Consider the following 16,792-nt stretch of genomic DNA (forward strand, 5'->3'; position numbering starts at 1 on the left):
CCTCCTTTCTGGAGTCAGGGAAGCCCCTCCCATCACTCCCAGGAGCTGGACACAGGCCCTCTCTGCCTGCCTTGGGACCTGGAGCTGACAGGCCCCTGCCTCTGCCCCATCACCAGCCTGCGGTTCTCGTCCATTCCTGGTTTGATGTGAGTGTGTGTGTGTTTGTGTGTGTGTGTGTTTGTGTGTGTGTGTGTGTGAGTGTGTGTGTGTGTTTGTGTGTGTGTGTTTGTGTGTGTGTGTGTTTGTGTGTGTGAGTGTGTGTGTTTGTGCGTGTGTGTGTGCATGTATATACGTACACACATGCATACGCACACACACACCTGTCTTGGTCTTCTGTCTGACCTATTGCTGCTCTGTGTGTGGAGCAGAGAGGGTCCTCATTGCACGCCTTGCTCAGGAGTGTGGACACCCTCTTTAAATGCACATGGTATCGTGTTCACACAGGAGGGTCCCTTTTTTTCCGTGATGAATCTTAGGCCAAGTAACCTGCCCAGAGATGCAGGAAGCTCAGCCAAGCCCCAAGCCCATGGCCCTCGGACTCCAACCCCAAACCCCTTCAGCGGTGTGCACATCAGCCTGTGTGGGATGGCTGGGGGCACCTGTTACTGCTGCACACGTCCCCAGGTGGCCTGCACGCCCTTCACTCCCTTCAGTTTCCTCCCAGGTGAAATCTGCAAATCTGCTCCTCTGGACATGGTCCTGTCCAGGTGATCCTCTGGGATTAACAAGCTGTTATTCACCAGCCTCCAACAACAATGGCACGTTATCTGCTCCGTTGCAGAACTGGCAGTGGTTTACATCCAGGAAGGGATTGGTCAGTCTCCTGTGCCAGGTCCCTGGGGGACCCTGAGCCCAGCAGTATAAAGGGCGGCTGTGGGAGGACTGGTACAGCCTCTCCCAGCCCCAGCAAGCGACCTGTCAAGCAGCCGTGGACTCAGACCCCAGAGATGAAGCCCCTGCTCCTGGCTGTCAGCCTCGGCCTCATTGCTGCCCTGCAGGCCCACCACCTCCTGGCATCAGATGAGGAGATTCAGGATGTGAGGCCCGGATGGGGAGGGTGGGCTGGAGGGAGCAAGGGGCGAGGCTGAGACTGGATGGAGACCCCCATACCTCCCCCATCCAAGGAGACCCTCATTTTTGGGGTGGGCATTAAAATGCTGCCCTGAGGGAATGGTGAGATGGGGCAGCAGGGGTCTGGGCTGGCAGGGTAGGGGGTGCAGAGGCACAGAGTGGGCAGGGCTGGGAGGGTGGGGGTCTGGCTGACTTCGCTTCTCCCCTGGGGGTGAGGGCTCCTGTGGTCCTGGCCGACTTGTGGGGGCTGGAGCCCCCTTCAAGTGGGCCTGGCGAGAGTGCTGGGTGTTTTCTGGGTGGATTAGATTGGGGAATATTCCCTGTTTCCAGCCCTTGGGGTAGGGTAGAGACTAGGGGCTGCAGGCCAGGGAAGGGGGAGGCTCTGGAGCGGTCAGCCTGAGCCTGATAGAGAGGGGCCTTCTCCAGGTGTCAGGGACGTGGTATCTGAAGGCCATGACGGTGGACAGGGAGTTCCCTGAGATGAATCTGGAATCGGTGACACCCATGACCCTCACGACCCTGGAAGGGGGCAAACTGGAAGCCAAAGTCACCATGCTGTGAGTGTCTGCCAGCCGCCGGGCAGCCTGCAACCTGGTCTAGGGCCTTCCCTTTCCCCACCCAGGAAGCCGGCCGGGCAGCCTGCAACCTGGTCTAGGGCCTTCCCTTTCCCCACCCAGGAAGCTGGCCGGGCAGCCTGCAACCTGGTCTAGGGCCTTTCCTTTCCCCACCCAGGAGAGCTCTGGTGCTGGGGAGGTGGGCAGACCTGCTGGGAGGCCTCTCTCAGCCCCACCTGCTCAGGCAATGCTTGAGGGCAAACTGTGCCAGTGAGGTGCCTCGGCTGGAGGGGGCCTGAGGGGGCAGAGGCCCCGGATCAGACCCTGTGGGCTACCAGTGGCAGCGCTGGGTACCACCCACTTCCTCCTCCGACTAGGGAATGTCTGGTGACGTGCAGGCCCCTTTGGGAAAAGGTGTTTACCCCCGACCAGAGTCAGAGCCAGTCCTGGCAGTAAATTTCTGTTTTGGAGAAGTGCAGGGATGGGGCTTGCGGAATGACCAAGAAGGGGCATAGGACACCATGGAGAAGACCCCCTTGAAGTCCCTGTGTAGCGCTCACCTGTGCGGCTCCCACCTGTGTGATTTCACCCGCGTGGCTCACGTCTGTGACTTCCCACCTGTGTGAGTTCACCCGCGTGGCTCACGTCTGTGACTTCCCACCTGTGTGAGTTCACCCGCGTGGCTCACGTCTGTGCCTTCCCACCTGTGTGAGTTCACCCGCGTGGCTCACGTCTGTGACTTCCCACCTGTGTGAGTTCACCCGCGTGGCTCACGTCTGTGACTTCCCACCTGTGTGAGTTCACCCGCGTGGCTCACGTCTGTGACTTCCCACCTGTGTGAGTTCACCCGCGTGGCTCACGTCTGTGACTTCCCACCTGTGTGATTTCACCCGCGTGGCTCCCTCCTGAGTGGCATGCAGTGCCTGTGCTCCGGTCCTGGGGGCTGAATCTTAGGAAGTCACTGACCCTGGCAATGACCCTGATTTTTTTTTTTTCCCCCAAAAGCCCCTCACTGAACCTTTCCGTCTCTGGGCCAGATGATGATGGATATGGGGCTTGTGCCTGAATGTCTCTAAAAGGAAGAATGCAGCTGGCGGGATGAGTCTCAGGCCCACGCCACAGACGCTGCCTGCAAACCAGGCAGCCCGGGTGCTTCTGGCAGGAAATGTGTTGGGGGCGGGGTGGGGGTTGGGAAGGCAGCCACCAGGAGGAGTGGTGCAGAGCTCCTGGCCACCTCAGGAGACCCTGGGAACTGCCATGTGTGACCCGGAGGGGCCGCTGGTGCCTGGGTCTGAGATGCAGAGAAGCACCCTCCTCCATGGGCCTGTGGCAGACTCGGGGCCACCTTTGCAGGGCATTGCAGCGTGGTTGCTCCAGGGCCGGGGGAGGCACAGGCCAGGGCCGCTTTGCCAGGGGCTTCTGTTTTCCAGGATAAGTGGCCGGTGCCAGGAGGTGAAGGCCGTCCTGGAGAAAACTGACGAGCCGGGAAAATACACGGCCGGTGAGTCCCGGAGCCTGAGCCAGAGCCTGAGCTTGAACACATGCTGTATGTGGGGGGGCAGTCAGTGCCTTTTTGGAGTGGCCTTTTGGCCTGGGAAGCCTTTTGCTGCCTTCTGACTCCACTAAAAGTGGAGTCTCCTCTCCCACTGGTCAATTTGCATTAGAAATGTGAACACCTGACCCCAAACACCAGGTGTGACGGGTTTGTCCCTGGGCGGACCCTCTGGGCTTTCCCCGTAGCCCTGGCTGTGGCTCTGGCAGGGCCAGGAGCAGAGTCGTATTTGGCTGCGGGGGGCTGCACCCCAACTCCCACCTCCGCAGACCTCATACCCAGAGGAACCCCCCATGACTCACTGGTTTGGGATGTGGCCGCCTCTCGGGTGCATCAGGTTCCTGGGAAGTGGGGGTCCCATGGCCTGGGGCTCAGGCCCGGTGGGGAACCTGGGTCAGGGAGCTCTGGGAGGCTGGGAGGGTGCAGGAGCTGCAGGGCTTGCCGGGCCTGGCAACGCACGCTGTCCTGGGATCCTCTCTGAAGGCCCCGGTGGCTAATTCAGGACTGTGCTGCTGTCTTTCTGCAGACGGGGGCAAGCACGTGGCATACGTCATCAGGTCACACGTGAAGGACCACTACATCTTTTACTGTGAGGGCGAGCTGCACGGGAAGCCGGTCCGAGGGGTGAAGCTCGTGGGTGGGTCCCGCACCCCCACTCTGCAACCCATGCCTCCACCCGCCCTCCCTCCTCCCTCGGCCTCTGCACTCTCTTCCCCATGGGAGAAGCCACTGGGACCCAGGAACCCACTGCAGTTTCCTTAGCATGAGTTTTCCTGATAAAGGCCCCAGTTCCCACCCTGGAGTTCAGGATTTGGGATGCCCCGGCCTTGGTCTCTGCAGCAGAGGCAGGAAGGAGCCGCGGCTGTCGGCACAGGGGCTCAAAGGTCACATGTGTCCCAGAGTGGGCCAGGCCCTCCCCCGGGGCCACTCCCTGCAGTGTCATCCTTGAGCGCGTTCCTGCGGGGTGTCCAGCCGGGGAGAGGAATGGGGATGTGAGCAGGAGTCTGCGTGGAAAGAATGTTCCAGCTCCCGGGGTTGAATTCCGGACGCGGTGGCTCCCACAGACAGTGGCGCATCAGTGCCATCCCCGTCGGAGGACGAGGACCGTGAAGGCTCCTGAGTTCTCTGTGGAGCCAGCGGTGTGCGAATGACAGAGGAACGGGACAGGTGGTGCCCTGGTGCCCCCGAGGGGAGAGGCGCTTCCTCCAGGGAGGGCCTGTCCCGCCGTCCATCCTCACTCCGGGAGATGCTCGGGGATGGACGGAGAGCCCTTCCCGTTCTCCCAGTTCTGCTGCCGCGGGAGCCTTCTCAGCCGTGCACGGCATCCTGGTCCCACTTTGCCAGCCTGAGGGCCTCTGGGTTCAAGTCCCCCTGTAGTGGGCGAGGTCCCCTTCCCCAGCCCCACTCAGGCCTCCAGACTGGGACGGGGTGCCGTCTGCCCCGTGCTGCCTCGAGCACCCACATCTCGTCCTGGCACCCACAGGCAGAGACCCCGAGAACAACCTGGAAGCCTTGGAGGACTTTGAGAAAGCCGCAGAAGCCCGCGGACTCAGCACGGAGAGCATCCTCATCCCCAGGCAGAGCGGTAGGACGCATGGCCCTGCAGAGCCCCCCATGTCCCCGCGTGGGGACGTCAGCAGAGCCACGTTGCATGGGCACGTAGTTGTGCTGCATCTAATTCTGGCTTTGTCCTTCCTGGGGTGGTGGAGCTGGTGGCTGATGAGGGGCCCTGGTCCTGACTGCATTCCTGGGGTCTCCTAACGCCTGTGCTTCCTTTTCCTGCAGAAACCTGCTCTCCAGGGAGCGATTAGGGTGAGTGAAGAGCTCTAGAGGACATTTGAGAAAATCCAGCCCTGGGGCTCAGTGGCGCTTCCAGAGGCCCTGGTGTCTCTCCCACCCACCCCACTCCTACCTGGGTGGGAGATGCCCCACGTAGGCCAAGCAGGTGGGAGCTATGCTCCTGAGCTGCCCACACTCGGGCATCAGCCTCCGCTCTTGCCCTGGGTGTGACTCCTGGGCAGCTGGGAAGCCCACAGCGCTGAGCCCGCCTTTGCTGGCTGCTGGCGGAGACGGTGTCTAACCCCCCAGTCCCGTGGGCGGGAGCAGGCGGGAGATTCAGGTTCCTCCTCAGCACCCCTCACCCTCAGCCATCCTTGTGACTCCACTTACCCGATAAGTTGCTCAAAGATTCAACAAAGTGGCAGGCGTGCCTGTGCTCGCTGTGTCAGATGGGCCCCTTGCCGGCTGCATGAGGGGACCAGAGTTTGGAGACTCGCCCAAGGTCACCTGCCCAGGTGTGGGCAGAGCCAAAATCCTGGACAGCTTCGCTGTCCTTCCCGCACCATCCCCTTGGCCTGCAGTCACCCTGATGCCACTTCACTCAGCAGGGAGCTCTGTCAGCAGCCTGAGGGGGTGGTCCCTGCTCCATCTGCTCCAATCTGGAGGCTGGAGCCCCCACCTGCAGCCCCCAAGAGCCCGTGTGTGCCCCCCACACCATCGCCCCCGAGAGCCCACATGTGCCCACCACACCATAGCCCCCGAGAGCCCGGTGCACGCCCCCCACGCCATTGCCTCTGAGATCCAGCACGTGCCCCCCAACCATCGCCCCCGAGAGCCCACATGTGCCCCCCACACCATAGCCCCCGAGAGCCCACATGTGCCCCCCACACCATAACCCCCGAGAGCCCACATGTGCCCCCCACACCATAGCCCCCGAGAGCCCGCTGTGCCCCCCACATCATAGCCCCTGAGAGCCTGCATGTGCCCCCCACACCATCGCCCCCGAGAGCCCAGTGCACGCCCCCCACGCCATTGCCTCTGAGATCCAGCACATGCCCCCCCAACCATCGCCCCCGAGAGCCCACATGTGCCCCCCACACCATAGCCCCTGAGAGCCCACTGTGCCCCCCACACCATGCCCCTGAGAGCTCACATGTGCCCCCCACACCATAGCCCCCGAGAGCCCGCTGTGCTCCCCACACCATAGCCCCCGAGAGCCCGCTGTGCCCCCCACACCATAGCCCCTGAGAGCCCGCTGTGCCCCCCACACCATAGCCCCCGAGAGCCTGCATGTGTCCTCCACATCATAGCCCCCAAGAGTGCAGCGTGTGCCCCCCACACCATGCCCCTGAGAGCTCACATGTGCCCCCACACTGCAGCACCCAAGAGCCCGCATGCGCCCCCACATCGCATCCCCCTCCCACCTTTGCTGTCCTGGCCCCACTCACCCTCCCCCCCTTTCCAGGGCAGGGGACACCTTGGCTCCTCAGCAGCCCAAGGACGGCACCAGCCAGCACCTCCATCATTCACAGGGACATGGAAAAAGCTCCCCACCCCTGCAGAACCCGGCCGGCCGCACCCCTTCCTACCACCCCCCGCCTTCCCCCTGCCCTGGGCCCCCTCTCCTGGTTCTCCATAAAGAGCTTCAGCAGTTCCCGGTGACTCTGCCTGTCTGTGGGGTCCCTCGGGGTGAGGGGTGCTGGCTGGGTGCTCCTTTGGGTTGAGGGAGGGGGTGGGAAGCGGGAGGAAGGACAGGGAACCAGCCTGGACCCAGTTCTCCCTGGTGGGTGCCGCAGGCCAACAGTGGGAGGGGCCTGGCAGGGGGGTGTGTGCTGGAGGCTGGGCCTGAAGGTCCCGGGGTGCTTCCTGCAGGTCAGCCGCCCACTGAGCTCAGGCTCTAGGGGTTGTGGGGGTGGGGGCAGGGCTCTACTCCTCGGTCCCACACAAGTAAGACCGGAAGGCCTGGGACCAAGCGCAGCTGCCACCCAGAGTGGATTGGGCAGGGCCACCAGTGCCCTCAGCACTGATGCTGAGTCCGTGAGGCTGGACGTGGGGGGAGGGGACAGCAGCTCAAGGCAGGGTGTAGCTCAGGCTTGAGCTCACCGGGGAAGCCAGTCCTGTCCCCCGGGGAACCACACCAGCACTGCCCCCAGAGCCTGGCTCCACGCTGTCCCTCTCTGTGCCTGGGTAGGTTTGAGACAGCAAGTTCCCAGCTTGGGGACAGCCACCAGAGGTCCCACCTGGCGCAGGCGCCTTTCCTGACGCTGGTGGTTTGTAGGATTTAAAGTTTCTTTCGGTGGCGCAACATCGCACAGTGACGCTGGGAGCAAGGAGAGGCAGACTCAGTGACTTGCTGCTCCGCAGGAGAGGGCAATTGCCAGGCAGGGCCACACAGGGTGGCTTGGGCCTGGGACAGGACAATAGCCTGCAGAGCTCAGGGTAGGGAGCAGAAAGTGTAGCGGGTGACCCGGCTGCCTGTGGCCAGCTAACATGAGTCATTTCTCTGCTCCAGGGCATCGGGGCTGTCCCTGATTGTCTGGTACCTGGCCTTGGGGCAATGAGGGCTGGTGGGGAGTGGCCCTCCAGTGGGGCCGTCTGATTAGGGCAGGGCTGCTGTGTGGACCAATCAGCTGCTCAGGAAGAGGCCGGCCCCTAACCAGGCCTCAGCACTCGATTCTGGCCAGGCATGGTGACTCATGCCTGTGTTCCCAGCACTTTGGGAGGCTGAGGTGAGAGAATCACTTGAAACCAGGAGTTGGAGACCAGCCTGGGCAACATAGCGAGACCCCATCTCTAAAAAAAAAAAAAAAAAAAAAAAAAAAAAATTAGCCAAGCTTGGTGGCGCACACCTGTAGTCCCAGATACTCGGGAGGCTGAGGTGGGAGGATTGCTTGAGCCCAGGAGGTTGAGGCTCTCCCTCATGTCGTAGACCTTGTGACCGCACGGGTATGTCCTCTCTGCTCTCCCTCATGTCATAGACCTTGTGACGGCACAGGTGCATCCTCCCCACTATGTCTCAGGTCATAGACCTTGTGACAGCACAGGTGCATCCTCCCCACTATGTCTCAGGTCATAGACCTTGTGATGGCATAGGTGCATCCTCCCCATGCACCTCCCCATTATGCCTCATGTCATAGACCTTGTGACAGCACAGGTGCATCCTCCCCACTATGTCTCAGGTCATAGACCTTGTGACCTCACAGATGTGTCCTCCCCACTCTGCCTCATGTCATAGACCTTGTGACTGCACAGGTGCTCTCCCTCATGTCATTGCTGACGTGCATCACATCTACGTATGCTGGAGACGCCATGACGCAGCACTGCAGAGCTTGCTTGAAGCAGTCCTACATGTGATAAAGGAATGGAGAGGGTGTTTTCTCTGTACCCACAGACCTTCCACGCTGAGTGCTCTTTGATCCTGAGTGTCCTGTCTCCATGCTGATCACGTCCCTCCAGCCTGAAGAATGGCTTTTATTAGGTAGGTGCAAAAGTAATTGCAGCTTTGGCCATTAAAAGTAATGACAAAAACCCCAACTACTTTTGCACCAACACAACCTAATAGCATTTTTTATATTGCTAGCTGCTGCCCACAGATAGTTTTCATTTTCTTTTATCTGCATGTGTTTCACTTTGCTTTTACCCTTGAAGGATATTTTCAGCAGACACAGAATGCTTGGCTGGACGTGGTGGCTTACGCCTGTAATCCTAGCACTTTGGGAGGCCAAGGCAAGAGATCACCTGAGATTGGGAATTCAGCTTGGCCAACATGGTGAAACTCTGTCTGTACTAAAAATACAAAAATTAGCCAGGCGTGGTGGCGCATGCTTGTAATCCCAGCTATGTAGGAGGCTGAGGCAGGAGAATCACTTGAACCCGGGAGGTGGAGGTTGCGGTGAGCCAAGATCGCATCACTGCACTCCAGTCTAGGCGGCAGAGTGAGACTGTCTCTCAAAAATAAAATAAAATAAAATAAAAAGAACCCTTGACTGCAGTTCTTTTCCTTCTGCACTTTACAGATGCGGTTTCCCTGTCTCTGGCCTGTGTGGTTTCCGGTGAGATCTCAATGCTTAGTCAGCTCATGCTTCTGCTGTATATAATGTGTCTTTTTTCTCTGGTTGCTTTAAAGTTCTGTCTTTAAATTTGGTTTTTGGCACTTTGACTTTAATGTACCTAATGTGTTTTCTTTCTGTTTATCCTGCATGGGGTTTTCTAAGCCTTCTGTATCTGTAATTTCATAAAACTTTTTTCCTCAAATGATTCTTCTGCCCATGATTGCTTTCCACTCCATCTGGAACTCAATTACATGGGTGTTAGGCCTTTGGATATTGTCTCTCAGCTCTCTGAGGCTCTCTCTCTCTCTCTCTTTAAAGAGACAGGGTCTTGCTCTGTTGCCCAGGCCAGACTGCAGTGGCACAATCACAGCTCACTACAGCCTGGAGCTCCTGGGCTCAAGCTCTTTTTGTTTTCAATATTTGTTCTCTTTATTCATAGAGCTGGATTATTTCTATTAATATATCTTCCTGTTGACAGAGGTGTCTCAAGTTTTCTCTTCACTGTATCTGGTGAATTTTTATTCCATATGTTGTGATCTTTAGTTTTAGAATATCCATTTGGTTGCTGTTTGCAGTTGTTGTTTCTCTGCTGCCTCCATGTTGGCTCAGAGTCAGTCCTCTCTCTTGAGAATGGACCCATTTTCCTTTCTTCATGTGTATAATAATTTTGGATTGTATCCTGAACAGTTTGAATGATGTATAAACTCTGGGTTTTGTTAGGTTCCTGTAAAGAGTGCTGGTTTTTGTTTTTGGTTTTTTTTTTAAGACAGAGTTTTGCTCTTGTCGCCCAGGCTGGAGTGCAGTGGCACGATCTCAGCTCACTGCAAGTTCTACCTCCTGGGTTCAAACGATTCTCCTGCCTCAGCCTCCTGAGTAGCTGGGATTACAGGCATCCGCCACCAGGCCTGGCTAAATTTTGTATGTTTAGTAGAGACAGGGTTTTGCCATGTTGGCCAGGCTGGTCTCTGTGGGGGAAAGAAAGAGAGATCAGACTGTTATTGTGTCTATGTATAAAGAAGAAGACATAAGAAACTCCATTTTGTTCTGTACTAAGAAAAATTCTTCTGCCTTGAGATGCTGTTAATCTGTAACCCTAGCCCCAACCCTGTGCTCACAGAAACATGTGCTGTGTTGACTCAAGGTTTAATGGATTTAGGGCTGTGCAGGATGTGCTTTGTTAAAAAAGTGTTTGCAGGCAGTATGCTTGGTAAAAGTCATTACCATTCTCTATTCTCGATTAACCAGGGACACAATGCAGTGCTGAAGGCCACAGGAATCTCTGCCCAAGAAAGCCTGGGTATTGTCCAAGATTTCTCCCCACTGAGACAGCCTGAGATATGGCCTCGTGGGAAGGGAAAGACCTGACCGTCCCCCAGCCCAACACCCGTAAAGGGTCTGCGCTGAGGAAGATTAGTAAAAGAGGAAGGCCTCACTGAGATAAGAGGAAGGCATCTGTCTCCTCCTGCTCGTCCCTGGGAATGGAATGTCTCAGTGTAAAACCCGATCGTACGCTCTATTTACTGAGACAGGAGAAACTCACCTTATGGCTGGAGGTGGGACATGCTGGCGGCAATACTGCTCTTTACTGCACTGACATGTTTGTGTAAAGTCAAACATAAATCTGGCCTACGTGCACATCCAGGCACAGCGCCTTTCCTTAAACCTATTGATGACACAGAGATCTTTGTTCACATGTTTTCCTGCTGACCCTCTCCTCACCATTACCCTATAGTCCTGCTACATCCCCCTCACTGAGATAGTAGAGATAGTGATCAATAAATACTGAGGGAACTCAGAGACCAGTTCTGGCGCGGGTCCTCCATATGCTGAGCGCCGGTCCCCTGGGCCCACTGTTCTTTCTCTATACTTTGTCTCTGTGTCTTGTTTTCTCAGTCTCTCGTCCCACTTGATGAGAAACACTGGCAGGTGTGGAGGGGCTGGCCCCCTTCAGGTCTCAAACTCCCGACCTCAGGTGATCTGCCTGCCTCGGCCTCCCAAAGTGCTGGGCCTCCCAAAGTGAGCCACCGCACCTGGCCTGGTTTTTGTTTTGAAGCAGGAAGTTATTTGACCTCCAGCTGTAAGCTCCGCCTCTTTTGTGGTGCACAGCAATTCAGTTCACATTTCAGTCAGTTCTTCTAGCCTTTGCTGGGCTGCTTCGTGTCTTTCCTGTGTGTTCATTTTTTAGGGGTTAGCCTGAGATTTGGACGGTTTCTGCATAGAACTTGGGGCTCTCTCTTTGGCTCTCTTCTTTCTTGAATTTCTCTCTTCACTTTCCAGCAGCTATCATTGCCTAGGACTCTGTCCTCTGGTTCTTCAAGCCAGCAAAATTGCCAGAGCTTGATCTGCTCCATGTGGTGCAGACAGGGCCTGCCCTTCAGATAAAAGCAGTGAGAATGGGAAACTCATCCAGTGCCATCACCTTCTTCCAGGTGCTGACCGACCTGCAGCGTCTGTTTGCCCTGGGAGAGTGGTTTCTGCATTTTGTCCAGAGTTAATCATTCCTACTTGAGGGAGCCTTGGTCAGATGGGAGCTCCTAGACCACAATGGGAAGTGGAACTCACCATTTAGCAAAATGCACTTCACAATCCCAATAGGAGAGCTTGAGCTAAGAAATGGCCTAAGTCACCGATGTCTCCCACTCTGCAGGTAGAGTCACTTGTTACTACCGATGCAGGAAAATTTTATCCAGCTTATCTTGACTGGAAAAAGATACCATCATGTGTATGGAGTCACTATAAAGAGAACACAGGAGGTAAGGGTCTCAGGTGGGGTCTCCCTCGGCCCTGTGTAGAGCACACTCAGATTGCTCTGCCCTCCAATCTGGCTGTGCTGGGTTGAGGGCCACAACAGGGACATTATCAGCCTGCAATGCAATCTGCCTGGTGTGGGCTGGGCACGCTTCAGCATCCGGGGAAAACCTTCAAGCGAGGAGTCATGGGGCATGAGGCATGCGGCCGGGAGCTGCCTGTGTACACGAGGAGGATGCGTCTGGGAGGACACGGTTGGGGTCTCACATGACTGTCTGTCCTCCACCCCTCAAGCCGCACAGATACACACAGCCCCATGGGATCGTCACTGAAGCTTCATCGGCCATTGCATTTCTGGGCTCCCTTCAACCTCTGGGTTGTTTGCCCGGTGGGAAAGCAAGCTGCACATTCATCTCCAAGGTGTCTGAGTCCTGGGTCAGAGCTCTCATCAGGCTCTGGTCACTGTAGTGGCTTTGTTATGGTCACCACTGGGCAGGGAGGCACCCGTGGGTGCTTCCCTGAATCTCCTGAATTTTAGACTCACTCCTCTCTGCTCATCCTAAGTAGCAGCCACTTCACCAGCTCACAATAATCAGGGTTAACTACCCCCCAATATACAGAATCAGGGTCAATAATTACCCACCAATATACATACTCAGGGTCAATAATTACCCACCAATATACATACTCAGAGCCAATAATTACCCACCAATATACACAATCAGGGTCAATTACCCACCAACATACATAATTGGGGTTAATAATTACCCACCAATATACACAATCAGGGTCAATTACCCACCAATGCATACATTCAGGGTTAATTACTTACCAATATGAATAATTGGGGTCAATAATTACCACCAATATGCACAATCAGGGTCAATAATTACCCACTAAGATACATAATCAGGGTCAATTACCCACCAAGATACATAGTCAGGGTCAATTACCCACTGATATACATAATCGGGGTCAATTACCCACCAATATACATAATCGGGGTAAAATACCCATCAATATACATAGTCAGGGTCAATAATTACCCACAAAGATCCATAATCAGAGTCAACTATGCACCAATACACATAATCAGGGTCAATTACCCACCAATATACATAATCAGGGTCAATAATTACCCAGCAATATACATAATCAGGGTCAACTACCCACCAATACACATAATCAGGGTCAATAATTACCCACCAAGATACATAATCAGAGTCAGTAATTACCCACCAATATACAAAATCAGGGTCAATTACTCACCAATATACATGATTAGGATCAATTATCCACCTATATATAATCAGGGTCAATAATTACCCACCAATATACAAAATCAGGGTCAATTACTCACCAATATACATGATTAGGATCAATTATCCACCTATATATAATCAGGGTCAATAATTACCCACCAATATACATAATCAGGGTCAATAATTACCCCCCACTATACATGTGCAGGGTCAATAATTACCCACCAATATACAAAATCAGTCAATTACTCACCAATCTACATAATCAGGGTCAATAATTACCTGCCAATATACATAATTAGGGTCAATAATTACCCACCAATATACATAATCAGGGTCAATTACCCACCAAGATACATAATCAGGGTCAATAACCCACCAAGATACATGATCAGGGTCAACAATTACCCACTAGTAAACATAATCAGAGTCAATAATTACCCACCAATATACATAATCAGGGTCAATTACCCAACAAGATACATAATTAGGGCCAATTACCCACCAAGATACATAATCAGGTTCAATAATTACCTGACAATATACATAATTAGGGACAATAATTACCCACCAGTATACATAATCAGGGTCAATTACTCAACAATAAACATACTCGGGGTTAATAACTACTCACCAATATACATAATCAGGGTCAATTACCCATCAAGATACATAATCAGGGTCAATAATTACCCACTAATATATATAATCAGGATCAATTTCCCACCAATATACATGCTCAGGGTCAATCATAATTAGGGTCAATTATCCACCAAGATACATAATCAGGGTCAATAATTACCTGCCAATATACATAATTAGGGAAAATAATTACCCACCAATATACATAATCAGGGTCAATTACCCACCAAGATACACAATCAGGGTCAATAATTACCCAATAATATATATAATCAGGGTCAATTTCCCACCAATATACATGCTCAGGATCAATAATTACCCACCAATATACATAATCAGGGTCAATTTCCCACCAATATACATAATCAGGGTCAATTTCCCACCAATATACATGATCAGGGTCAATTTCCCACCAATATACATGATCAGGGTCAGCCACTCACCAATATACATAATCAGGGTCGATCATCACCCACCAATATACATAATCAGGGTCAACTACCCACCGATATACATAATCAGTATAAAATACCCACTAGTATACAGTAACTCCGTTCTTTACCTGCTCATCTGCAGGCATGAGGATCCCAGTGTGGCCTGGTGGAGCCAACACAGCAGCTTTTCTGGAGCGCTCACTGTGTTTCCTGGTAGTAGAGCTTTCCCTCATGGTAACTTAAAGCTCTAATCTCACATAAGCTAAGGCTGCAGGGGTGGCAGCTTTATATGGTTATAGCTTTAAATGGTTCCAGTAGGAAAAATAAATGTTTAAGTCAATGGCCCAAGCCTCCACCTTAAGAAGAAATGATCAAATTATGCCTAAAGAAAGTAGAAGAAAGGAAATTATAAAGAGAAGAAATTGACAATGGGGGAAGCAGATGGGGTGGGCGAGTGTGCACCCCCACATTCTGAATCCTTGGCCATTGGGGTTCTATGCCAGCTATGGGTTTGTTGCCCCTCAGTTTCAAATTTGCTCTTAACTGTCCTGTGTGTGACTGGATCTGGACCCTGTTGAAGTTTCTCCTTCGTAGCTGGTGCACTGTTGGGCCCCGTGCACAGAGGGCACGGGGGTCGCTGGAGGAAGGGGCTTCCCTTTGGATTCAGAGGTCTTCTTCATTCTCTGTCCTTAGGGGCTTGGCTGGCAAGAGGGATGCCAGGTGGAGCTCGGCCCCAGTGAAGTCAGCAGTAGCCCCATGGGTGGTTTTCGGTGAGTTCTTGGGTACCCAAAGTCAGCGAACTTCTGTGCCATCCTCGGGGCCACAGACACACCCTCTCCAGGGAGGCCTGAGCGCCTTCCAGGTTGTTCCTGCCCCGGTGCGCAGCCTCAGCCCTGGGGTAGAGCTGGCTCCCATGTCTGTTATTTCTGTGGTTTGAGAGTCCTCTTTACCCGTTGGTAGCCCCTCTCCTGTTACCAGTTGGGGATTCTTTACAGTAATTCGCTTTTCAAATGACTGCGCGACCTGTCTCCGACACCCTCTCTGTGGGAACCATGGCCTTTACTTTCTGAATTTGGGCACTTTGGCATCTGGGTCCTTGCTAACCCTGGAGGAAGTGCTTCTCCTGGAGTTGGCTAATTTCTAGAAATAGCAGATGACTTGTCTGTAAGTGTGCCTTCCATATGCAAACCGGTAACCAGTCCAGAGTCCACACCCTCCCCAGGGCAGGTACCATCTGTAAGTGTGCCTTCCATATGCAAACCAACCAGTCCAGAGCCCACACCCTCCCCAGGGCAGGGAGCAGACAGCTAGGGACAGCCAGCCCCCACACCCCAGGGCCCGGGACATTATTGAAACCAGCCCGCCCTGAGCCTGTTTACCCTGCTTCCTCCGTTCCTTCCCGTGGGAAACGTGGGAACCGCAGTGCAGGCTCCGCCCGCACTCTCCTCCAGCTCCCGGTGCCTCCAGACAGGCCCTGGTGCTTCTGTGAGGCCCCGCCCCTCCTGCTTCTAGGGGCCTGAGTGTAATACGCCCCCGTCCCACAGTCATTCTTATGGCTGTGTCTCCCCCACCAGCCTAAAGCAAACCCTGGGAACCCTTCAAACACCTGCAGTGCAGAGTCCTTTCTCCATGTTATGTGGGGCCACTCTGGTGTCCCAGCCCCTGTGAATGAGGCCACGACGCCAGCTCAGCCAGACCTAGAAGCCATCGTGAGAGCTGCTCTCCCGCTCAAGCCGATGTGTGAAATACGGCATTTTGGATACATCATCACCAGTGAGCCAAGCTGGACGCTAGTTAGAGCGGTGAGGACAGGTTTTATTCAGCAGCTGCTCAGAGCCCGGGACAGACTGGTTCCATGCCACTTTGTGCAGGGGTGAAAGGGCATTGTGAAGGGAGAGTGGGAGGGGGTGCGGGAGGGAGTGGGGGCTCCAGTGAAGAGTTACAGAGGGCTGGTCAGGGTCAGTGCAGTGGGGCCAGCTGTGTGGCAGTTATGGAAGGAAGACTCTGTGCTCCAACAGAGTCTGGGAGACAAAGGCCCGTTCTTCCCGAAGGTCACATTTCTAAGGAATGGCTCTCAAGTCCTTGAGAAATATTTCTTTTCTTTTTTTTTCTTTTTTCTCTTTTTTTTTTTTTTTTTTTTTTTTTGTAGACAGAGTCTTGCTCTGTCACCCAGGCTGGAGTGCAGTGGTGTGATCTCGGCTCACTGCAACCTCATCCACCTCCCAAGTTCAAGCAATTCTCCTGCCCCAGCCTCGCAAGTAGCTGGGATTACAGGCATCTGCCACCACACCTGGCTAATTTTTGTATTTTTAGTAGAGATGGGAGTTTCACCACGTTGGCCAGGCTAGTCTCGAACTCCCGACCTCAAGGGATCCACCCACCTTGGCCTCCCAAAGTGCTGGGATTACGGATGTGAGCCACCGTACCCAGACTGAGAAAGACAGTTCTGCGTTGTAGGAGAAACAGACTTCTCAAAGGGGCAGAGGAAGGAGTCACAGGTGTAAGCCCTTTTTAGCAAAAGCTCTAAGAAGGGGTGGCTGGGCACTGGCCAGGACACACAGGGAATTCTCCTGCAGTGCTGAGCTCTCAGGCAAGCATTTAGGGGGCTGGGGCACCCCAGGGATGTGCCTCCTGCTGCTGGATGCCTTGAGAGCTTGGCAGTCTCCTGTCTCCTGGTGCTGGTGCAGGGGCTTGGGCG

The 16,792-nt window shown here is 54.3% G+C and overlaps 1 protein-coding gene across 2 annotated transcripts; it reads left to right on the forward strand.

The window, feature by feature from the left end:
- Positions 1 to 902: 902 nt before the first annotated feature.
- Positions 903 to 6,618, forward strand: LCN1 (lipocalin 1). 2 transcript variants are annotated; one of them, XM_054502046.2, is made up of 7 exons: positions 903 to 1,037; positions 1,498 to 1,628; positions 3,056 to 3,126; positions 3,704 to 3,814; positions 4,661 to 4,762; positions 4,963 to 4,989; positions 6,422 to 6,618. In XM_054502046.2, exons 1-6 carry the CDS (start codon positions 948 to 950, stop codon positions 4,986 to 4,988), a joined length of 531 nt encoding a protein of 176 aa, XP_054358021.1. In that variant the 5' UTR covers positions 903 to 947; the 3' UTR covers position 4,989; positions 6,422 to 6,618. The 2 variants fall into 2 exon arrangements, with proteins under 2 accessions (XP_054358021.1, XP_054358022.1); XM_054502047.2 differs by having other exon boundaries at positions 4,665 to 4,762; positions 6,422 to 6,595.
- The last annotated feature ends 10,174 nt before the right edge of the window (positions 6,619 to 16,792 follow it).

Source organism: Pongo pygmaeus, chromosome 13 (assembly GCF_028885625.2).
Source record: "Pongo pygmaeus isolate AG05252 chromosome 13, NHGRI_mPonPyg2-v2.0_pri, whole genome shotgun sequence".
Taxonomy (NCBI): Eukaryota; Metazoa; Chordata; class Mammalia; order Primates; family Hominidae; genus Pongo; species Pongo pygmaeus.